Source organism: Diabrotica virgifera, chromosome 9 (assembly GCF_917563875.1).
Source record: "Diabrotica virgifera virgifera chromosome 9, PGI_DIABVI_V3a".
Taxonomy (NCBI): Eukaryota; Metazoa; Arthropoda; class Insecta; order Coleoptera; family Chrysomelidae; genus Diabrotica; species Diabrotica virgifera.
In genome coordinates, this window is record NC_065451.1 from 158,240,661 (window position 1) to 158,266,265 (window position 25,605).

The window sequence follows — 25,605 nt, forward strand, 5'->3', positions numbered from 1 at the left end:
TAAAAAAAAGGTATTTTTTTAAGTTTATCTATTCAACGTAAACGTATGTTCAGTACAAGTTTTCATTCGACACCTCATCGCATTTACTGGTGCGTTAGTTAGGTGGCTCTATTCGAGTTACTTAGGAATAAAAAATGAAGAAAATATTGCTCCATGGATAATTGGACATTGGTGAAAGTATGACAGCAAGTGACAAAGGAAACTTTGTCCCTTGCTGTCTACTTTCACCATGTGAACAAGTCAAATCCACAGCTCAGATGTTACCTAGGGCATATTAGTAAAATACTTTAAACATCCATGCTTAATGTAGCATTTTAAACCGATGTTTCCTTGACGGACTACTTTTACAAGGCTTATGCCCGATTTCACCAACGATACCTAAATATTTAAGAATTACCTAAGTGGGTTTAGGTACTTCCTAACTCTAAAACGGATTTCACCATACGATAAGAATTGCCTAAACCGCTTAAGCATTACCTTACGTTAGGATACGGTTTTCGATCTCCCTAAACTTTAGGTATTACTTATCGTTGACAGTCAGGTTATATTCATATTTTTACAATTTTGACTAATGTACTTGTGACGTTTGTCAATAATTTGCTTCTTACCTTAATTTTTGTGTTATTCTGTAATACTAGGTATATTAGTTGTAATTTTGTATTATCTTTTATATTAATAATATGTATTGGAAAATATAGAAAATCATTTGGAGTTTTTTACAGGTCTATTGACAAAATTATGTAGTCTACCTACTACCTAACAAACTAGTGTTGTGTTTCAAAAACCAATTCATGATATCACTAAAAGTGTGTCATTAAAAATTAATAATAAAAAGCAATTTTCAACATATTATTTATTTTAAATTTATTTCATTAATGACAATTCAACTAATTTTAATTTTTCGTCAATGTGAAATTTACAACTCTTTTCTTTTCCTCCATTTCACTGTATACAAATAACATACAAGAAATTTAATAAAATCATTTTTTGGTAAAATTGTGGCTTATTTCCCACTAAAAATAGTTTATTATAAAAATGCCACAAGGAAATAGCTTCAGAACAACATTAAGAATATATTTATTATATACAAACTTAATTCACAAATAACTAACTACTAAATAAAATAACTATAACAGTACAAAACTGAATAAAACCAAATTGGCAAACAATAATGACAAATAATCGAAAAAGTAAAGAAATGTCATCTTATTCTTCTTTTTATTTATCAAAAGTAGTTCAAACGTACCCGAATTAATACCTAGTAAAGAATTTCCTAGATAAGCAGTTCTTTTAGTTATGAAACGCTATTGTTTTTAAGTATTGCCTTAGGAAGTTCCTATCGATAAGAATTACTTAATAAGGCAACTGTTTAGGTATCGTTGGTGAAATCGGGCATTTGACCCACATATTTTTATAAATTTAGATCTTGGTGGTTAGCATGTACATCTCACGTAAGCACTGATGATGACTGGTAAACCAGTTGAAAACTATGTAGTTATGTGATTGTGATGTAGCCCTTTTTAGGGATTTTAAATATACCTTTTATAAAGGATTTTACTGTTTTTTGTATTACATGGTATACAGCCAACTACAGGAAAATTTTTTCCTTGTGGATTTTGTTTATTTAAAATAAAATTCGGTGTCCCACAAGGTAGTGTACTCGGTCCCTTACTATACCTGTTATATACTGCTGATTTAGATCTTGGTGGTTAGCATGTACAGCTGGTTCCTAAAAAAACTGATACGACTCTTAGTAAGATTTGATCATTTTGAGCAGTGTATTAAATACCGACCAATCAAATTTTGACTGGTCTGACATTATATTATATTTATTATGACAGACAAATAATAAAATAAACAAACAAACAACAAACAGCTGATTACATGTTAATTCATAAATTGTAATAATTATTAAGGTCTAAATTTTGATATTATTTTGAATAAATGATAGTTTTTACATAAAATAGGGTTGTTGTTATTATTTTTAATATTATTAAGGAATAAAACAAACGACTTAACTCAACAACATATTAAAGTAAGAATTGTTTTACAACTGTTGTTCTGCTTACATTAAAATGGTTCGCTATGACAGATAGTGACCAAACATCTTCTAATTTCGTACAATTCTTACTTTTGTTCTTTTGCTAGCATGTGGAGCCATTTTTTGAGGTTGAATAGAATAAGTTATCTGACAAATTTTAAGATTTGGCAGTGACAGTATGTAAATGACAAATTTTATCCTTCAAAATACACTGCTCAATTTTCTACAAAATACGCGTAAGAGTCGTATCAGTTTTTCTAGGAACCAGCTGTACATCTCACGAAAGCACTGATGATGACTGGTAAACCAGTTGAAAACTATGTAGTTATGTGATTGTGATGTAGCCCTTTTTAGGGATTTTAAATATACCTTTTATAAAGGATTTTATTGTTTTTTGTATTACATGGTATACAGACAACTACAGGAAAATTTTTTCCTTGTGGATTTTTTTTATTTAAAATAAAATTTGGTGTCCCACAAGGTAGTGTACTCGGTCCCTTACTATACCTGTTATATACTGCTGACCTACAACTAGATTGATAACAGTCGCAACATTCGCAGATGACACAGGTATTATCGCATCTCACAAAGACCCCCAAAGAGCTTCGCATAACTTACAAGCCCACTTAAATAAAATAGAAAAATGGTTAAAAACAAATGGAAACTGAAAGCTAATGAAACAAAATCGTCCCACATGACATTTACCATGCGAAGAGAGAGTTGTCAACCAGTATACATAAACAACAAAGAATTAGTACAAGTAGATACAACCAAATACCTGGGCATACATCTAGATAAAAGACTAACATGGAGAAAACACATCTTCACCAAAAGAAAGCAACTTGGACTCAAACTTCAACAAATGTACTGGATTCTGGGCAGACATTAAAGTCTGTCAATTGAAAATAAGTTAGTGGTATACAAAGCCATACTTAAACCCATATGGGCCTATGGCATACAGCTATGGGACTCAGCCAGCAACTCTAACTTGGAAATCATACGTTTTCAAAATAAGGCATTAATAACCATAGTAAACGCTCCATGGTACGTCTCCAACGCAATAATAGGCAGAGACCTGAAAGTTCCTAGCATCAAAGAAGAAATCAGCAAATACAGTGAAAAGTATGAAGAAAGACTTAGTGCGCACCCAAATGATTTCGTGAGTGAATTATTAAACACGGAGGGTGAAGTTCGCAGACTGAAGCGTTATAAACCAACTGACTTACCTAATAGATTTTAGATAAATTAGAACTATTTTAAGTGTTACTTTATTTTACTAGTATTACTATCTACAAATTTTTTTGATAATTTAGAAAGGAAAGTTTTCATTGGAATTCTTACCTACATGTCATAGCCTAAGAAAGTCATAACTTTAACTGATTGTTGCTAACGGAACAGATTGTTAAATAAATTAAGGGGGTTAGAAGTAAAAGGGTTTAAGTGCACTTTTTTAAAATTTTACTCTAAGTACAGATTCGCATACTTAAATGGTATTAGAACTTGGTGGTAAAACGATTTAAGCATATTTCGCCCTACAGTAGCCATCTATCGCCATTACATTTAGTTCCCTGAAAACAATTGCAGTTTGCATTGGTAGTAATCAGGTTTAACCGTGCGCTTGAACCGTTTTACCACAAAACTATTTTTAGTATTCTGTAAAAACAAATACAGTGGAACCTCGATAAGTCGGATTAATCGGGACCGCGGCCGATCCGGGTTATCAAAAATCCGGGTTAGCCGGAGAATATGGTAAAAATTAATAAAATACATATAAATAATAAACAAATACACATTATAATTGCAAAAACATAAAATACATACGCACAGTTCATCTTAATTACGTACACAGTTGTATACAGTATTGTTTATTTCTTGGTAAAAAACCCAGTCAAAGTGAAAAAATGTTTGTTTTGTCTGATGAAAATCGGTCCGGGTTAGCCGGACTTCCGGGTTATCGGAGGCCGACTTATCGGGGTTCAACTGTAGTAATAAACTCGTTTAAGTGCGCTTGAACCATTTTACCACAAAACTATTTTTAGTATTCTGTAATGTGTAAACACATGTTAATACAGGATTAATTTCAAGTAAATAAATATTACATTTTAGACCAATTTTGAAGACTAATTAAGTCAGTAATCCCTCTTCAACCGCGGGGGTTACGTTCCGAAGAGAAAGGTGCGGTTGGTGAAACCGTGGTTGGCCAGGGATCCACGATCCAAAGAAGAATATGACATATAATCCCAATTTGGATACGTACATAGAAAGAAATATGATCAAATTATGTACATTATATATAAATGAAACAATAAAATAAGCAGTTAGTCATATCAACAAAAATAAAGACGCTGAGATCAGCGTCTACATTCGCCGGTATTTTAAACCTTCCGAACTGTAGTCCATCCCACCTTGACTTTACAGTATGTGTACGAAGACCTGAAGAAAAGTAACATTGAGAGATGGAAAGAACTATAGTCCGTCCCACCTTGACTTTATAGTATAGGGAACATAGGCAAAGCAGTCCTTATGAGAGTTTTTAGCGCGAAGATGCCGATTTTATCAAAAAGAATTTGTAATCGAACATTAGAGAGATTAAATTAAAACTGTTTTAGAACAGCAATCTACAATTTTAGGATTTGTAATTTGTATGCGTTTAAGTTTATTTGGTATACTATAGATATTACGCATATTAATCCTAAAACTGTAGATTGCCTTTCTAAAAGAGTTTTAACTTAATTTCTCTAACGTTCAAGCAGCAGTACCTGGGGAATGTTATGCGTAATGAGAGATACAATATACTTCAGTTGCTTATACAGGGGAAAATCCAGGGCAAGAGAAGTGTAGGAAGGAGACGAATCTCATTGTTGCGTAACTTGAGGGAATGGTACGGATGCACATCAACCGAACTATTCAGAGCAGCAGCATCTAAGATCAGAATAGCCATGAACATTGCCAACCTCCGTCGTGGAGATGGCACGTGAAGAAGAAAAACAATGTTCAATTACAATTTATTTTTGATAAAATCGGCATCACCGCGCTAAATACTCTCATGACTGCATTGTCTATGTTCCCTATAATGTAAAGTCAAGGTGGACGGACTACAGCAGTGGTGCTCAGACTTACACTGCGTGGGATCTACCACATAAACTGCAAGCGTCCATCGATCGACTGCCAGTAAAAAAAAAATAATTTTGAAAATAAAAAAACTTAATAATGCACGTTTCAGTTTGATAAAAAATTGTAACTACAGATAGTTGTATTAAAGTCATGTTTTTCATCTTAATTTTATTTGAATGTTGATGCATGGCACTGCATATATCCTCCACAAGTTTTTTCATATGATGGTACGTAATTACCGAGGACCAAATGTAAGCATGATGAGAGATGTTCGTCAGCCGATTCATCATCAGGGCTTTTCATTCCGGATGGAATGTTTTCCGCTCTTAATAAGAGCTCACTGATTCGCTTATTGCGGTGAATCACTCCGCATTCCACTTGTGTATTGTCAAAAGTTTGTTGTATGACTTAGCTTTCGTTACAATTTTCTTCCCTTCATTTTGATATGTGCTGTTTCCAGTTCTCTCCAGTTTCTCACTTCCAGAATTTTGATATCTCTCAGGAACTGGTCCTCCCATCTCTCTCTGGGTTTTCCCCTTGGTCTTTCAGTTTCTGGTTTCCATCTGGTGATCTTCTTAATCAGTAGGTCGTTTTTCCTTCTCTGTATGTGTCCCAGCCATCTCAGTCTCTTTACCCCATAATAAATCGAACTATATATTCTTCTTTCATTGTCTCTTAGTTCATGGTTCATTCTTCTTCTCATTTCTCCGTTGTCCATTCTTATCGGGCCCACAATCTGTCTGAGGAGTTTCCTTTCGAATATTCTCAATTTTTCTTCAAGTGTTTCCGTGAGGCACATTGTCTCTTGTCTCAGCTGCGTACGTAACTACTGGTCTGATTGCAACTCTGTATATTTCCAGTTTTGTATTTCTGGATAAGTTCTTGTCCTTCATTAGCCTACAATATGCTTTGTTGCCTGCTAGTATTCGCTCCGTTACTTCTTCACTTCTCTTATTTTGGCCATTTACTACTACATACTCCCAAATATTTGAATTGTTGAATTCTTTCAAAAGTGTATGTAGTTTTCTATTTTGATTTATCTCATCCTGTTATCTTCTCTTCTAGAGCAGAGTAGATATTTTGTTTTTCCTTCGTTAATTTTTAGACCTCTTTTCCGTGCTTCCTTTGACAGGATTGCTACTGCTTCTTTTAATCTTTCCTTGTCTCTTCCCATAAGAACTATATCATCTGCATATGCAACTATTTGTGTTGAGAAGTGGGCTATAGTTCATTTAATTTTGCTGGCCTTGACTGTACCTTCTACTGGTCAGCCGATTACGGTACTTTAATTTCACTACCTATATTTGGGAAAATGCAGACTCACACAAGTACGTTGATGCAAAGAATGCTGTGAGCTACAGATATACTTGCCTCAAAGATGAATATTTGTCAGACGATATAAAAGATCAAAATGACGTATTGGTCGCTCTGAACTTAAGGTATATATCCGAAATTATTTTCAGTATCTCATTTTGGCCGGAAATGATCTCTGTATTGAAAGTAATGGAATTTCAGTGACAATTTTTTCCACGTATTCACAAGAAAATGGATTAGACATGAATGTTACGATATCTGTCAGTTTTTTTTTTAAATCAGCGAAGCGTCTTTCAAACTTGCTATGAACTGCTTGCAGCTCCGCGATCCACTTCAAAAACTTTTTCGATCGACCGGTCGATCGCGATCGACTCTTTGAGCAACGCTGGACTACAGAAACTAATTGCTGTAGTATTATGTACTACTAAGAAAAAGCGCCAGTGGCGTATCATGAGTAATTTAACGTGACTGGTCAAATTATAAAAAATATAAATATAAAAATAATAAAATATTCTCATTAAAATTCAACAGATATCGCAACCGCGGATACGTGAGACCACGGTTGATGAGTCCGCGGATAACGAGGGATTACTGTATTATGCAACGTGCCAGTTGTAGTTACACTGTGGATTACAGCTGGGGCAAAAATGATTAGTAATAAATGTAGTTAACATCTGCACTTGAATCCTTTTAATAGTAACATTTATCAATACCATGTATCGATTCAAGTACATTTTTTTAATAATTAAAAAAAAGGAAGGATATAGTAAGAATAATAATATACCCTTAGATTTTTATCATTTTATAGTACATTGTACACTAGACATATTTTAGTTTAATGAATCCTAGAATTTATAAAACTCAAACAACTTTGAAGCTGATTATCTAAGAACTATCAAAACTGCACTTAAACCCTTTTACGTCTGGCCCCCTCAATAGGGAACTTGCATAAATTTTAAATTCGAAAAAAATGTTATAAATCACAACAGAACATAATTTAAAACATGTATCAAAGATAAAAAAGTTTTGTTTGTCTTTCGTTTGGCCCCTAAAGACGATTAAAAATTCAAATTAAAACAGGTGGCCCAAAACGCGTCGTGACGTCACTCGGTTTTACGTTTACATTTTTCCAATAAAGTAAACAGAATTTTAAATTAGACGTTATAAACGTCAGTAGAAAATACATTTATGTGACGTTACAAGTGTTTTTGATCGTTTGAACTATTCATAGAAAATTTGTACTTTTACAAAATGGTTTTATTTTCAATAGTAAACCTTCGTTCCTTTCCTTCAAAAACAGTATAAAACTACAATTTTAACAAACTGGTATATATTATTACAATGACATACGATAAATGTCATTAGAATATAAATATTTTTGACTTTTTCCACGACGATGAGCTTGCCAAATACCCAATTAGGTGGAGGCCAATAAACTAAAGAAGGAGAAGAAGAATATACCTAAATATAAGGTTGTGTCTAGGTATACGCTAACGTGTACGCAAATAAAAAAGTTGAGAGTGTCAGTGATTTCTTATTTTTTATTTGTTTAGTGTTTGTTTTTAAATTAACTACGGAGTGTGGACAATTATTTAGTTCTTTTAATGAGTTTAAGAACATTTTAAAACAGTACGAAAAAGATAAGAAACTATAAATTAATATATATTTTTTTAGTTATAAATGAAATAGTATTACCGTCCAAGATTAAAATAAAAGGAAGACCTAAAGCTTTTACAATAATAATTAACTTTTTTTTAATGGGAAATAAGCCACAATTAAAAAAAAAGTGTCTTGTCTTTTTAAAGACAGATCACATTCTATGATATTTTTTGTGACGGATATTCCTGAGTTGGGATTGATTTCATGTAATCGAATGAACTATCTTTTAGTAAAGTCGTCCCAGGAACGCAACTCATAAATATTGGCGATATCATTTTAAAGTCTTCTACTTTGAAATGTATAATATACGCCTGAATTGCCAATATAAATGAGTCAGATTAAATAAATTATTAGAAAAATTTTTTTTACTTAGCAACAACATTTTTGTTTATTTTAGTAGTATTTTGTATTTTGATAACGAAACCCGATTTGGGCTTCGAAACTTTAATAAAACCATTTTTTTTTAAATTGTGGCTTATTTCCCATTAAAAATAGTTGATTATAAAAATGCCACAAGAAAATAGCTTCAGAACAATAATGAATAATTAACTTGTTCTGAAGCTATTATCCTTGTGGCATTTTTGTAATCAACTATTCTAAATGGGAACTAAGCCACAATTTAACTAAAAAATTGATTTTATTAACGTTTCGACGTCTAAACCGGATGTCGTTGTCAAAATAAAAAATATTATTAAATTAAACAAAAATGTTGTTGCTTAGTAAAAAATTTTTTCTAATAATTTATTTAATCTGACTAATTTTTGTATTTTGACAATGACATCCGATTTGGACGTCGAAACGTTAATAAAATAATTTTTTTAGTTAAATTGTGGCTTATTTTGCATTTAGAATAGTTGATTATAATAATTTACTTACGTATAAAAATTATTTTAACAATATTTTGTACCTACATGCCATGTCAACTAAGTACATATAATTATTTTGCTAACCTAAATAAACTTACGTGCATAGAAATCGGCCCACTTAAAAAATTTGGTTATTTTTGATGTCTCATATTTCCTAAAGCTGTCGGCCGATTTAAGTGATTTTTTTAACATGTTATAGCCTGATTCTTTAACAATCTCACTGTAATAATATTGTTGTCAAACAGGTAAATTTTCATTGTATACCGAGTGTACCAATCAAACTGTGTTTTTTTCTCAAAGTTTGCATCACCCTGTGGATTATTCTAGCATTTATAAAATACTGAAATTAAAACCCAACCATAGCATCAGTTTTTCTTAACATTCCGCTTTTTGATTAATTCGATTGTGTTGGATAATAAAAAAGTAGATACTTTAACAGCTAGACATGTTCTTCATCAATACACGGTGTTTTTAAATAAGTGCGACAAGCTTTAAGGGGTAATTCTGCATGAAAAAATAATGACAGTTGGCTTTATAAACGTATGTCCGCAAATGTTTCGTTTCCGAGATACGGGATGTTGAATTTTTTCTTACAAACTGACAATTTAGTTATTGCTTTAAAACGAGTTGAGATATGCAAATGAAATCTGGTAGGTTTTAAGAGCTAGTTATTGCGAATTTTTTGACATAAAACTAATAATTTTATATTACACGTATGCTTGCTAATAGTGAATATTAAATTCTTAAGTGTATGTCAAAAAATGTGCAATAACTACGTCTTAAAACTCACCAAATTTCATTGGCATATCTCAACCGGTTTTAAAGCAATAAAATAAATCGTCAGTTTGTAAGAAAAAATTCAACATCCCGTATCTCGGAAACAAAACATTTGCGGACATACGTTTATAAAGCCAACTGTCATTATTTTTTCATGCAGAATTATCCCTTAAAGTTTATTGCACTTATTTAGAAACACTGTGTATTGATGAAGAACATGTCTAGTTGTTAAAGTATCTAACTTTTTTATTATCCAACATAAAGGCATGATTCAAAAAACAGAATGTTAAGAAAGCCTGAGGCTATAGTGGGGTGCTAGTTTCTGTATTTTATAAATGCTAGAATATTCCACAGGGTGATGCGAACATGGAGAAAAAAACACAGATTCATTGATACACCCGGTATACAATGAAAATTTACCTTTTTAGCAACAGTATTATTACAGTCGTATTGTTAAAGAATCGGGCAATGATCAAAAAATCACTTAAATCGGCCAACAGGTTTAGGAAATATGAGACATCAAAAATGACCAAATTTTTAAATGGGCCGATTTCTATGCACGTAAGTTTATATACTTTTATATATATACATTGATTTATTACAATTAAGTTTGAAACATCTGAATAGTTCTGCTTCCCTTCCCTTAACAAATATTTTTCTATCAAACAAACACTAAGCATATCAAAATAGCATGTACCAAAATATATAGTCACTGCGCAAGCTAAATAATGACGTCACTGGCTTGATGAAGTTTAATTCGCGTCTACCAAACTTTTTTATTTGCGTACACGTTAGCGTGTACCTAGACACAGCGAAATATAACCATAATCAAAACTAATGCAAAACTATGTGACGTCACGGGCCGTTTGAACTATTTTATACCGCAGAAGACTTTAAATATGTATTTCTAAGTTATTACGAGTTTTTGAAGCGTGAAATTTTGGAAATCTCATTTTTAAACAAAACTGAACATTATTATCTAATAAAAAAAATGTGCAAGTTCCCTATTGGAGTAATAAAAAAAAATAAAAAAATTTGCCTAGTAGGACATCTGGAGTTAGTTCTTTTCGGGATACACCACAGGCGGCTCTGAAGACGCTGAAAAGCAGAAACCATGGTCAGCCGATGGTGGTGGCCCTCGAATAGAATTAAATCTAAAGCTGTATTTCCTTTTAAATAAAATTATTATCTCTATTTAAAAATATCACACTTACCAGCCAAGTTATCCATTTTTGACGAAGGTGTAAAAAATCTTAGCTGATTAAACAGATAATTCAACCTATGTCCTGTCATACCCTCAAACTGTTCAGCGTATTTATCCCAATTTACGGTTTTAATATCAGTCTCGTTATTCGCTATCATTCTGCAAAAAAAAAGTAAACATTACAAGTAGTCCAGTCATTTGGTAGTTTTACCTGGAAAGTTTTCCGGGAAGTATTATGAAAATTGGTATAGGTCAATAGGCTATTGGTACAAGTCAAACAATAAGGAATGCACGTAATTTTCCCCTTGTTGCCATATTCTAAATTTGAAAAAATATATAGGAAATAATCAGATTTTTTGACATGCCATTCTTATTACAGCGAGCATTTCATTGGCTAGAATTAGTGACGAGTTTATATGACGTCATTATAATACACTAAGCATCAAAATTAACGCACCACCTTAAACATGGGACATTTTTGATGTGTCGTATTTCCTAAACCTATTGTCCGATTTGAGTGATATTTTTTAATATGTGCTAGCTTTATTATTAAAAAATATCTTTGTACTAATATTGTTGCTAAACAGGTAAGTGTCATTGTATACCGGGTGTAAAAACGTTAGTGTGTTTTTTCCTCAAAGTTTGGAACACCCCGTGGAATATTCCAGCGCATATAAAATATTGAAATTAAAACTCGACTGTAGCCTTAGGCTTCTTTTTTTGCTTTTTGATTCATTCGCTTATATTGGATAATAAAAAAGTTAGGTACTATAACAACTATGTAGCAACGTTCTTCATCAATACAGGGTGTTTCTAAATAAGTGCGACAAACTTTAAAGGGTAAGACTGCATAAAAAAATAATTACCGTTTGCTTTATAAACATATGTTCGCAAATGCTTCGTTTTCGAAATAAGGTATGTTGAATTTTTTCTTATAAACTGATTATTTATTTGTTGCTCTAAAACTGGTTGAGGTCTGCAAATGAAATTTAGAAGGTTTTAAGAGATAGTTATTGCGCATTTTTTGACATACAACTAAGAATTTTATACCTACCATTGGCGTGCACTCGGGTCATATTACCCGGTCATATTACCCGTATGCACGCCAATGGTGAATATAAAATTCTTAGTTGTAAGTCAAAAAATGCGCAATAACTACCTCTCTAAACCTACCAAATTTCATTTGCATATCTCAACCGGTTTTAGAGCAATAAATAAATCGTCAGTTGGTAAGAAAAAAATTCAACATCCCGTATCTCGGAAACGAAGCATTTGCAGACATCTGTTTATAAAGCAAACGGTCATTATTTTTCATGTTCAATTACCCCTTAAAGTTTGTCGAACTTATTTAGAAACACTTTGTATTGATGAAGAACGTTGCTAATTGTTAAAGTACCTAACTTTTTTATTATCCAACATAAGCGAATGAATCAAAAAGCAAAATATTAAGAAAGCCTAAGGCTACAGTCGAGTTTTAATTTCAATATTTTATATGCGCTGGAATATTCCACGGGGTGTTCCGAACTTTAAGGAAAAAACACACTATCATTGTTACACCCGGTATACAATGACACTTACCTGTTTAGCAACAATATTATTACATCGATATTTTTGAATAATAAAGCTACAACATATTAAAAAAATCACTCAAATCGGACAACAGGTTTAAGAAATACGACACATAAAAAATGTCCCACTTTTAAGGTGGTGCGTTAATTTTGACGCTTAGTGTATTTGGTGGGATTGTAAATGTTAACTGACGTCTGTCATAATATTGGAGGTTAAATATAATGTCAAATTAGCGTTTTTTTTAATAACATCCAATGTTTATTGCAATCTGTCTCATCACAAACAATAATAAATAACTGAAAATAATGTTAGTTATCCATAATTTAGGATGTAATTGCATATCAGAATATTGTTTTTAATTCCAAACAACTTTTCATAATAGCAATTTTCAATATTGTGAAAAATAAAGCTACTTTACTCTTGAGTGAAATTCAAACTTTTTGACATATGTATCTCGTATAATATTCATAAAATTTTATATCTGATGGTTGAATCGTAGGTTTTGGATCATGCAGAGCTTTTTATGAAGAATAACTTTTTTTCGTAATATTAATAATAAAAAAGTTTTCCATATGGATACAACTTACAGGGACATACTGTATATATACGCTGGTATTTCCGGTAGGGATCTATGTGGGAGTATCACTGAGCCGCAAGCCCGTATCCCTTGCCGTACTGCTCCCTCATAGGCCGATCAGCATATTCCAGTCTAAGCTTCAGTTTTTCGTTCACTGGGCTGGGGATTGAACTCGCATTCATCACGTATCCGATCGACTAGTATATAATAAATTGGGTATATATTATATATTAAATTATAGGCATATATTAAAATACAGGAATAAAGAAACAAGCGCTCATATGGTATTCATTGATCTTGAGAAAGCATATGACAGAGTTCCTCGAGAGATTCTGTGGTGGGCACTCAATAAGAAAGGAGTCCCTGGTGAATATGTTAAGATTGCGAGAGATATGTATGAGGGAGTAACGATTAGTGTTAGGACAGGTGTGAAAGAGGCTGATAAATTTCATGTGAAAGTAGGATTGCACCAAGGCTCGGTGTTTAGTCCGTATTTATTATCATTAATTTTGGACCAGGTAACAGCGAAACTACAGGGTAACATTCCATGGTGCTTAATGTATGCTGATGATGTAGTGTTAGTAGAAAATAGTGAAAGAAACTTAAAACAGAAACTGCAACAGTGGAGACAAGCTCTGGAGGAAAAAGATTTAACCCTCTTTTGCCTAAACGAACAAATTCTCAATTTAAGAGAATTTCCTTTTAGTATTTTATTTTTTTAGGGCAAAATTAAGTAAAAATTCATATTTAAAATTATCGTCGCCCCCAAAAAAGGCGTTAAAGAATGTGTATCTTGTTAGATACATTGGGCAGATAGGTCTTGGAAGCAGTATCCTAAGAGATACATTGGGCACGACAAACCACTATTACATGGTGGGAAAATGTGTTACAAATAAAATAATTTCACTGTAAAATTTCTGTAATTAAAAAAGTTATTTTCAGAATGCAATATAAATAATAAATATAAATTAAGTATATTCTAGAATATTGTATGATTTTATCATATGTGATGATATTCATAAAAACAGTTTTTTTTTTTGTACGAAACAATTTAATTGTCACCCTTTGAACAACGCACAGTAGTTTGTCCTTTCTGACACTTTCTGCATTTATCTTTGTCACCATAATTGGGAAAATTTCCTACACTGTCATACCATAGTTTTTCTCCAACAGATGAAGGTGGATATAATTTTCATAAAAAATATAATAGAATAGTAACATTAAACTTAATGTTCCGCTTGTATAGACGGCTTAAAAACGCGCACACTCACAGACAAAGAAAATAAATCATCATAACTTAATACTGTAAAACCTTTTAAATCACACAAAATAGCTAACTGTATTCAGAAAGGGCAGCTGATTGTGACAACAAAGGTTTGAACTGTAGATAAAGCCCGCAATATTTAAAAAATAAATTACAAAGTCATGTATCTTGTGAGATACATTGGGCAAAAGAGGGTTAAAACTTAGTAGGACAAAAGCAGAGTATTTGGAATGTTCATTTAAAGATGGAGTTACCGCAAATAAAATGGTATCTTTGGATAGTGAAATGATTGTGAAAAGCAATAGTTTTAAGTACCTAGGATCGGTAATACAGAGTAATGGAGAAATAGATTGAGATGCATGAAATAGAATTAGGGCTGGATGGATGAAGTGGAAGGAAGCGAGTGGTGTGTTACGTGACAGAAAAATTCCAATGAAGCTGAAGGGAAAATTCTATAAAACAGACATAAGACCGGCTATGATGCAAGGAACTGAATGTTGGGCAGTGAAAAAGAAAGAGGAACAACGACTGTATGTGGCGAAAATGAGAATGCTTAGATTGTCGAGTGGAGTAATGAAAAAGGATAAAATTAAAAATGAGTATATTAGGGAAGTCTAGGTGTGGCACAAATTGATGCCAAAATGAGAGAGCATAGGTTAAGATGGTTTGGTCATATTCAACGTCGAGACGTTAATCACCCAATACGAAGAATTGCTGAAGTGCAGATTCCTGAAAGGAGTAGCAGAGAAAGATCAAAGAAGACCTGGGGGAGACGATTAGGCAGGACATGTTCGTAAAGGGGATTAATGTTGATATGACCCAAGATAGAATTGTGTGGAGAAATGCAATTAGGGAAGCCGACCCCGCATAGGTATAAGGTAAAGAGAATGATGATGATTAAATTATAGGCATAATATAAAGGGTGAGCCACGCCCAACGGGACGGAGCCTACCGGGGAAACGGCTAAAGATATTAAAAATTCCTTCCGTAGGAATACGTAGGTCAGTACCGGCTACAAATTAAAATTTGTGAAATATATACAGGGTGCCCCAATTTAGCGTAATGATATAAAGTTATATATTTTTAAATGGAACAACCTATATTTCACTTTAATTTTGAATTCTACTGAATAAAATAATGTTATTTTATTCAACATTCCCTATACCTATTTTTGACAGGTCTCGATTTATTTGGGTTTTTCTGAAAACGTACTATTCGCGAAATTAATTAAATACACATTATCGCATGAATTTTAATTAACGGCTTTTTGTCAGTTTTTGTCAACTGTCCATGCTTTACATCAGAATAATTACCATTTGAAACTAATCTACAGTGTTCGCAATCTGAAGTGTCAATGCTGTACAATATATTTTATAATTACTTTCTTAACTTAAATGGGACACCCTGTATTTTACTTTAATTTTGAATTCTAATCAAAAAAATAATATTATTTTATTAAACAATCCCTATACCTATCTTTGATAATTTTCGATTTATTTGCGTTTTTTTGGAAATTCACTATTCTTGAAATTAATTAATTACACTTTATTTTACACTTTATTACATAAAATTCTTCTCTAACTTAAACAAAACACCCTGTATTTGAATGCTGTTCAAAAAAGTAATATTATTTTATTAAACAATCCCTATACCTATCTTTGATAATTTTCGATTTATTTGCGTTTTTTTTTGAAAATTCACTATTCTTGAAATTAATTAATTACACTTTATTTTACACTTTATTACATAAAATTCTACTCTAACTTAAACAAAACGCCCTGTATTTGAATGCTGTAACAATTATTATAATTAAACTATTATAAAATTTTATATTAATATCTAGTATCTTCAGATCTATTTGAATTATGTTACCTGGAACATTAAATGTCGTTAATTACATAGCTCATTATACAGTATAAAGAATGCCATGAAAAAACAAAAGGTACCTAGCTGTCAAACTAATAGTCAAACTATTAACTGTAGTGCTATCAGTTAATAGAAATGACAGATTATTAAATTGAAGACCGAGTAAATATGATTTTAATACTGGGTGAATGTGATCAAAACAGTTTGTTAGCATCAAGAGTTTATGCTGAGAGATTTCCCTTAAAACGTAATCCTCGTAAAGAAGTATTTGAAAGAGTCTTAACAAGGTTCCGTGAAGCTGGCAGTGTTGTTTATTTTTTTTATAGCCTTTTTTTTCTATTCGAAATGTCAAATAAAGGCCTCTCCCATTTCTCGCCATTCATCTCTGTTATGTGTGAGGCGTTTCCACATTGGTCCTGCGGCTCTTCTGATGTCATCGCTCAACACGGTCGCCAGTTTCCAACTTCTTTGCTCCATCTACCATTTTCGAGACGTTCGTTGTGTCCTGCCCATTTCCATTTTAATTTAGCCGCTTGTTCCACGGCATCCCTTACTTTTGTTTTGTTTCGGGTTGCTTCGTTTGTTTGCCGATCTATGAGTGAGATACCAAGCATCTGTCGTTCCATGGCTCTTTGAGTTTTTCTAATCTTGTCCATGTTCATTTTTGTGAATGTCCAGGTTTGAGCTCCGTAAGTGAGAACGGGAAGGATACAAGAATCGAACACTTTGGTTCGAAGGTATTGTGGTATCTTTTTGTCTTTTAGTATATATGAGAGTTTTCCGAATGCAGCCCATCCCATTATTACTCGTCTGCTTATTTCGGTAGTTTGGTTTTCTTTGTTTACCTTGATATTCTGACCTAGATATATATATTCTTTTACATGTTCCACTTTTGTTCCTTGGATGGTTATCGTTGGTTGATCATCTTTGTTCGACATTAGCTTAGTTTTGCTCAAGTTCATTTTTAGTCCTTTTTTTAAGGATTCTCTATTGAGCTCATCGATTGTCACCTTCAGTTCTTTCCAGCTGTCGGCTATTAGTACCACGTCATCTGCATATCTTAGGTGGTTTAAATACTTTCCATTTATCGAGAGTCCCTTTGTTTCCCAATTTAATGATTTATAGATGTCTTCAAGTGCTTCAGTAAATAGCTTTGGAGATATGGTGTCTCCCTGTCTTACTCCTCGGTTGATTTTGATTGGCCTAGTTTTCATGTCGTTATCCATCGTGACTACCATTTCAGCATGTTTGTATATATTATGTATTAATATCCTATTGGGACCGTGCAAGTTCGGCAAAGCGACCTCTATTTCTACGCTCTGTACTTTTATTCGCACTTTTAATTATATTGGCCAATTATATTAGTCCTGGTTGCTGGATAATTGTCAAGACCATAGTCCAAAAAAATAATAAGAAGAAAAAATAAGATGCAGGTTATGTTTAGCAAACGTAAACAATTGTATGTAGTAAATAAAATCAGTTATTAAAATGTACAAAATACAATTAATTAAATTTACCTTTATATAATAATTGCATATCATATCAATATTGTGGAGCAATATATAATTTTCCTGCGTCAATGACAGAAGGTATGAAATATACGTCAATTTGACAATTTCAATTGACAATATGAATTATTTAAGATATATGCAATATTTCTCCGCGACTCGCGCACGGTCGTTTCTCGTTTCCCTTTCCAAGTACTTGCACACCGCGAATATCTAGAATCGATTCTGCTAGTGACCAGTGCTTCCTCAATAGCCCATAATTCTATGCTGTCAAAAGCTTTTTCGTAATCTATAAATGCTAAGCAGATTGGTAAATTGTATTCGTTAACTTTTTCTATTAGGATCTTTAGTGTGTGAAGATGGTCGCATGTACTGAAGCCTTTTCTAAAACCGGCTTGTTCTACTGGTTGATATACATCGAACTTTGTTGTCAATCTATTTGTAATTATCTTTGTGAATGTTTTATAAAGTTGTGATAGTAGTGATATTGGACGATAATTTTTCAGATCTGTATTGTCACCTTTTTTGTGTATTAAGATTGTGTTAGCAGTATTCCATTCCTTTGGTATGTTTCCTTCAAATAGGCATTTATTAAAAAGTATTTTTAGGTATCTGATAACTTCTTCCCCGCCGTCTTTGAGCATTTCTGCCAGAATTCCATCGTTACCCGGTGCTTTATTTCTTTTCATTTCTTTAAGTGCATTTTCTATTTCTGCTTCGCTTATTTCGGGCATTAATTCAGAGTTTACGTTTGTTATTTGTCTTTTCAGATTTTGTTTTGAACAGTCGGGGGGATCGTTTTTTGAATGGTATAATTCAGTATAGAAGTTTTCAATTATCTTCGATATCTGAGCTTTGCTTGTTTCTAGTTGGCCTTGTTGATTTTTTATAGCTATAATATTTTTCTTGCCTAATTTCGGTTTGGTATATTTCAGACTTCGATTTTTCTCTATCACTTCTTCTATATGGTCTTCTTGCTGTTTTCTAATATCGTCTTTTATCTGTTTTCGTATACGAAAGTTTTGTTTATACTAAACGAAAATTGATAAATCCCATAACTGAAGATAAAAATACCGAAGTAGAAGTTATTCAATCAGTTATGGAAAATCCAAATACAAGTACAAGGACAATAGCCGATGGCCAGGGAGATTGAAGTAAGCCAAACTAGTATACGCAGAATTCTTAAAAAATATAAATATCACCCATACCATATTCGAATGCATAAGCATTTATGGAACTGATTTTGAACGTAGGTTAGAGTTTTGTTTATAGTTTCTCGACAAAACGGGAGCAGATCAACATTTTTTTTATAAAATTTTGTTCACTGATGGACTTTCCATAATAATGGACTCGTGAATCGACATAACTTTCACTATTATAATACGGAAAATCAACATGAATATGTAGAGATGTATTGATCGACAAAACTGATGGTCCTTTAATGTATATGGTGGAATAATAGGAGAACATGTGATAGGACCGTATTTTTTTAATGGCCATTTAAATGGACAAAAGCTTTTAAGATTTCTACGAAGAGACTTTTGGATACTTTTGTAAAATATCCCTTTAATTATTAGAAGAACAATGTTTCTGCAGCTAGACGGTGCTCCAGCACATTACACGCGTAATGTTAGAGAATATTTAGACAGAAAATTTCCCGGAAAGTGGATAGGTAGGGGTGGTGCTGTCAATTGGTCCCCTAGATCACCTGGGTTAACATCAATGGACTTTTTTTTGGGATATATTAAGAGTTTGGTTTATCAAACTCCACCTACAACCGCTGAAGACATGAAAACGCGTATTCGTAATGCGTTTGCAACAGTTACTCCAGAAATGTTACGAAAAGTAAAACAAAATTTTGAACACAGAGTGAGGTTATGTATCGAAGAAAATGGACAACATTTTGAACATTTAATGTAAATTAATTTTTTCCAGTGTGTTCTGTTTATTATGTAATAAAGTGTAATTAATTAATTTCAAGAATAGTGAATTTTCAAAAAAACGCAAATAAATCAAAAATTATCAAAGATAGGTATAGGGATTGTTTAATAAAATAATATTATTTTTTTGATTAGAATTCAAAATTAAAGTAAAATACAGGGTGTCCCATTTAAGTTAAGAAAGTAATTATACAAAATATTGTACAACATTGACACTTCAGATTGCGAACACTCTGTAGATTAGTTTCAAATGGTAATTATTCTGATGTAAAAAAAAATTAATTAATTTCGTGAATAGTACATTTTCAGAAAAACCCAAATAAATCGAAACCTGTCAAAAATAGGTATAGGGAATGTTAAATAAAGTAACATTTTTTTGTTCAGTAGAATTTAAAATTAAAGTGAAATATAGGTTGTTCCATTAAAAAATATATAACTTTATATCATTACGCCAAATCGGGACACCCTGTATATTTTTCACAAACTTTAATTTGTAGCCGGTACTGACCTACGTATTCCTACGGAAAGAATTTTTAATATCTTTAGCCGTTTCCCTGGTAGGCTCCGTCCCGTTGAGCGTGGCTCACCCTGTGTATTAATGGAATCAAACCGAATATACAATTTGTTTATACTTACAATCGGATAAGATCTAGCTTGATCGTACGAACCTCTTCCTTTTCGAAAAGTTTCGGACTCAAAGTTACGTTCCAAACTGCTTTTAACTTAGGAACAGGTATGTTATCTAACAATGAGGACACTTTATTCCATTGGTCACGAGTAAGAGACATCGCTTCTAAATCTTCAACTTTTTCTTTACCTATAACATTATTAGAGTTGTATCATTGTTTACATAGTAATAGTTGGTCAACGTAACGAGTAAATTTGTTTGATTCTAATTGAGACAGGGTTTTCTGTCAGGCGTAACTACGATAAATCCAAAATGCATAGACAACAAGTTGGATACGATCCTATTCCTAACACCCCAACTCGCATACATATTAACAAAAATAAATATATGGGAGAATCTCATTTAGAAATTGAATTAATGTCATATTTATAATGTATAGTAGCATGACACCATTCATTCAATTTCTAAATTATATTCTTCCATATACAGATTGGGTATTTTCTTATCGTTGGTATGCGCCTTTAATGAGTGCAACAAAGAGACATGTATTTATTATAAATTTAAAACGGGTTAGAAGATATGGGCGGGGAGAACTAGGAAGGGCCACCAAAACATTTCGTTTCGTAGGTAGGTCCTGGTCAGAACAGCGTTGCCAAAGTTAAAGAAATTAATAAAAGAAAATATCAAAGTAGAAAAATAACATATTTAACTTTTTGTAAACGACTATAATAAACAAATTATTTAAAAGAAAAAAACTTAAGTAAAATAATTGTTTCCAGCCATTTAAAAAAAATGTGAAAACGTTTAATTATAATTCAGCGTTTATCTTTTTACTAGTTTTGTTCTTTTAAATAATTTGTTTAGTATATGTACTTATTTGTTAACAAAAATTAATATAATTTTTTTTCTACTTTAATAGGCTAGTAAATGTAAATATTTATGCAAGTTTGTCTATTCCAGAGACTTTGTAAACACAACTTCTCAACTAAAATCAAGGAAAAGGTTTATGAGAAATGTCAGCGTCGAACCACCCGATCTGTTCCCCCTACATCCAACGACCCCAACATCCCCCAACGACCTAATGGAATGAACCTGGACTGGAGAACCTGGCGAACACTCAACCGAATAGGCACAGGTGTTGCCCCTGTAAAACAGAACCTTATTAAATGGGGCATCAAGACAGATAACGACGCACTTTGTGAATGTGGGGAAATACAGAGCGTGGAGCATCTGAGAGTATGTAGACTTTGCCCATCACAGTGAACCCTCGATGATTTATGGCTCGCAAATACAAAGGGTGTAGACGTAGCCCGATATTGGGCAGAAAAACTGTAGTCGGATCCAGACACGAAAAACTAAAGTAAGGCAAAAACTCTAATGAAACTCAAAAGTAACTGAGGGTTGCAGTTTCGTTACATTTGCGTTTCACCGTATGTGCTGGCCATCACTCGAGCGTTATGGGGAGTAGGTCCTAAAACCAAAAAAAGTTAAGTAAAGTTTTTCATTTTAGTAGGGACTTTCCATTTTTAATTTAATTTTCCATTTCCAACAATCGTTTTTTTAGATTATAGCGCCATCTATCCATAATTTGAAAAAATGTCCCGAATAAAAGGTACTTACACCCCACCTCCGTGGGTGGTGGTGTTTGGTGTCATTCGATAGATTTTTCAAAAATATTGAATAAGTGTATTTTTCAGTTTTTCGATCTGATGTTCATTTCGCGAAATATCGCGGGATTCGTATTTAAAATTTTAAATTTAACCCCCGCCCCTCTCCGTGGGAGTCGTGTTTGGTATCATTCGATAGATTTTTGAAAAATATTGAGCCCGTATTTTTTAGTTTTTCGATCTGTCATTCATTTCGCGAAATATTCGCTTTTTTCTTGTGAAACTTTGGAACTCGCCCATTTTCGCTAACCTTAACTTGTCCGTTTCTTTTCCATTTATTTTAACCCTATTCTCTGTTTCTCTGAGTGTCACTTTTATCATTTTTATTAATTTTTCACTAAGTTCTACTTTCTCAAAAACTTGTTTCAAGACGATGAACAGGGCCGCTGTGGATTTTCCATATTCGTAGCTGATTAAAGAGATATGCAGATCCTACATATCGTTCCTTATTCAGCGGAATTACTATGTGTTTAACTTCTTCGATGTGAACGTGGATCTCCAATGGCTGGGATTTTGATTAAGAACAGGTCTTTTTTGTGATGCGTTTAATAGTAGCAAATGTACATACCTTGTCGTGACATGCAGTTAATGAACTTACACTAATACTAATATTTGCGCCTTCCACTCACACTTTACACCTTAACTGCTCATTTTTTAATATGCCTTTTAGAACTATTTTTAACGATGCAACTCGTTTGGCTTCATGTTATGCAATGGCAATGAATGATTTAGTACGCAACGCAAAACAAGTAGTTTTGGCGCGAGACATGAAAACATGTATTTTCAGTTAGAAAAGGGGAGAACAGCGGCGTAGAAAAATAAAAAATAGAGTATGAGCAAAATCCTACAGTAGCTTTGACCCAAGTGAGTCCGCATAGGACTCACTTGGGTGGCATTCGGCAAACTGAGCTATGTCCTAAGTCAGAACTTCCTATGTGTCTCAAAAGAAAGGTCTTTGATCAGTTTGTGTTGCCAGTACTTACATAATATGGTGCAGAAACAATTTTAACAATAACCAAGAAAGTAAGAAATATAATTTGTGTTACTCAAAGAGCCATGGAACGCTCAATGTTAGGCATTTCTCGTAGCACAGCGAATAATACACTGGAGACCAAGACAAGAAGCATATCGAAGTACAGGTTGTCCGCCAACAAGATGGTCTGATGACATAAAAGGGGTCGACAAAAATTGGATGCAAACAGCACAAAACAGAAATGCATGGAAAAGACTGAGGGAGACCTATATCCAGCAGCGGATAGATCCGGGTCGAATGATGATGAAGTATTTTATATGCAACGTTTAGTAGCGCTATTCCCCTGTAGTTATGGCATAAAGTTGTGTCGCCTATTTTGTGAACTGGACACGGTGTAGCCGTGTGGCTTCAGTCCATTCTTTTAGTATGTGTTATTGTTCCCATATTTTTTTAGCAACTTTTATACAGGGTAGCGACAAAGTATGGAAACAGGGTAATTTCTCGAAAACAGCTAAAACGATTTTCATAGATTTTGGTAGGTAAGGGTTTTCTAATACGGCCGATATTATAGCGGTAATTACATTGTTGTCAAATCTTCCGTTTTTCTGGAAATCTAATGAACTTTATTATTTCAAATGGAACACCCTGTATATTTTTTGCGTTTTGGAATTCTTACGGGATACTGATTATTTTTCATATGATATTCCCTATACCTAAATGCCATAATTTCGGAGTTCTTGATACATTCATTAAAAAAAATTTTTTTAAACAAATTATAAAAATCAAATTTTTCGGCCCGGATAGACATTATTTTAGTTTCTTTGAATCATTGGAAACAAAAAAGGTCTTTTATAATTTTTGTCTAAACTGAATCGTTTCCTAGTTATAAAAAATTTAAAACTGAAAAAAAAATCGAAAAGTTACGATTTTCTAGGTTTAAAAGCACAATTAAAAATATTATTTTTGAAACAACGAAGTGCCTAAATTCAAGTTCAAACCTTATTTTATCAGTTACTGAAAAGTAATTTGGGCTTGCACTTTAAAACACTCTTTTCTAGTTGTTAATGCAGCCCGATCGCCCGCCCTCTCATATTATGCGCTTCATTAACAATTAAAAAAAAACAATGTTTTAGAATAAAACGTGCCAAAATACTTATAGGGAGCTGATAAAAGAAGGTTCGAGCTTGAATTTAGGTACTTCGTAATTTCAAATTTTTTACGTGTGTTTTTGAATCTTGAAAATCGTAATTTTTCGATTTTTTTTAGATTTACATTGTTTATAACTTTGGAAACGATTAGCTTTAAAGAAAAATTACAAAGGATCTTTTTTATTCCCAATGATACAAATAATCTAAAATAATGTCTATACGGGCCAAAAAATTTGATTTTTATAATTTGTTTAAAAAATTTTCTTTTAATAAATGTAGCAATAAATTCAAAATTATGGCATTTAGGTATAGGAAATATAACATAAAAAATAATCAGTATTTCTTAAGGACGTCAAAACGCAAACAATATATAAGTTGTTCCATTTGAAATAAGAAAGTTCATTAGATTTCCAGAAAAACGGAATATTTGGCAACAATGTAATCACCATTATAATATCGGCCGTATTAGAAAACTCTTACAAACCAAAATCTATAAAAATCGTTCCAGCGGTTTCCGAGAAATTACCGTGTTTCCATACTTTCTCGCTACCCTGTATACAGTATGTCCCTGTAAGTTGTATCCATAGGGAAAACTTTTTTATTATTAATTTTATGAAAAAAAGGTATTCTTTATAAAAAGTTCTGCTTGGTCCAAAACCCAAGATTCAACCATCAGATATCAAATTTTATGAATGTTATACGAGGTATGTCAAAAAGTTTGAATTTCACTCAAGAGTAAAGTAGCTTTATTTTTCACAATATTGAAAACTGCTATTATGAAAAGTTGGTTGGAATTAACAACTATAATATTCTAATAAGCAATTACATCCTTCTAATTGAAAAAAATTTTTTTTTGAAAAATTATGGATAACTAACATTATTTTCAGTTATTTCAATTCTGATAACTCTTTTATTATTAATTTTACGAAAAAAAGTGATTTTTAATAAAAAGTTCTGGATGGTCTAAAACCTAAAATACAACCATCTTATATCAAATTTTATCAATTTTATACGAGGTATGTCAAAAATAAATTTGGATCAAAAGTAAAGTATATAGTTCAGAATATTTCAATTAGAAGGATGTAATTACATACTGAAACATAGATTTTAATTCTAAATAACTTTTCATAATAACAATTTTCGATATTGTGAAAAATAAACGTATTTTACTCTTGAGCGAAATTCATAGTTTTTGACATACATCGTATACAATTGATAAAATTTGACATAAGATGGTTGTATTTTAGGTTTTAGACCATGCAGAATGTTTTATTAAGAATCACTTTTTTCGGAAAATTAATATTAAAAGAGTTATCTGAATTGAAATAACTGCAAATAATGTTAGTTATCCATAATTAAAAAAAATTTCAATTAGAAGGATGTAAATGCATACTAGAATATAGTTTTTAATTCCAAACAACTTTTCATAACAGCAATTTTCAATATTGTGAAAAATAAAGCTACTTTACTCTCTATTAGTTTTGAGAGTA

At 32.4% G+C, this 25,605-nt stretch overlaps 1 protein-coding gene across 1 annotated transcript in view; it reads right to left on the bottom strand.

Annotated features, from left to right (window-relative positions):
- LOC126891743 (putative uncharacterized protein DDB_G0282133) overlaps positions 1-25,605 on the bottom strand; it is a 97,866-nt gene that overhangs the window by 11,666 nt on the left and 60,595 nt on the right. Inside the window, exons 5-6 of the mRNA XM_050661016.1 lie at positions 20,336-20,516; positions 10,986-11,134 (exon numbers count right to left, since the gene is read on the bottom strand). Coding sequence (XP_050516973.1) covers positions 10,986-11,134; positions 20,336-20,516 — 330 coding nt within the window. The remainder of the gene's footprint in view (positions 1-10,985; positions 11,135-20,335; positions 20,517-25,605) is intronic.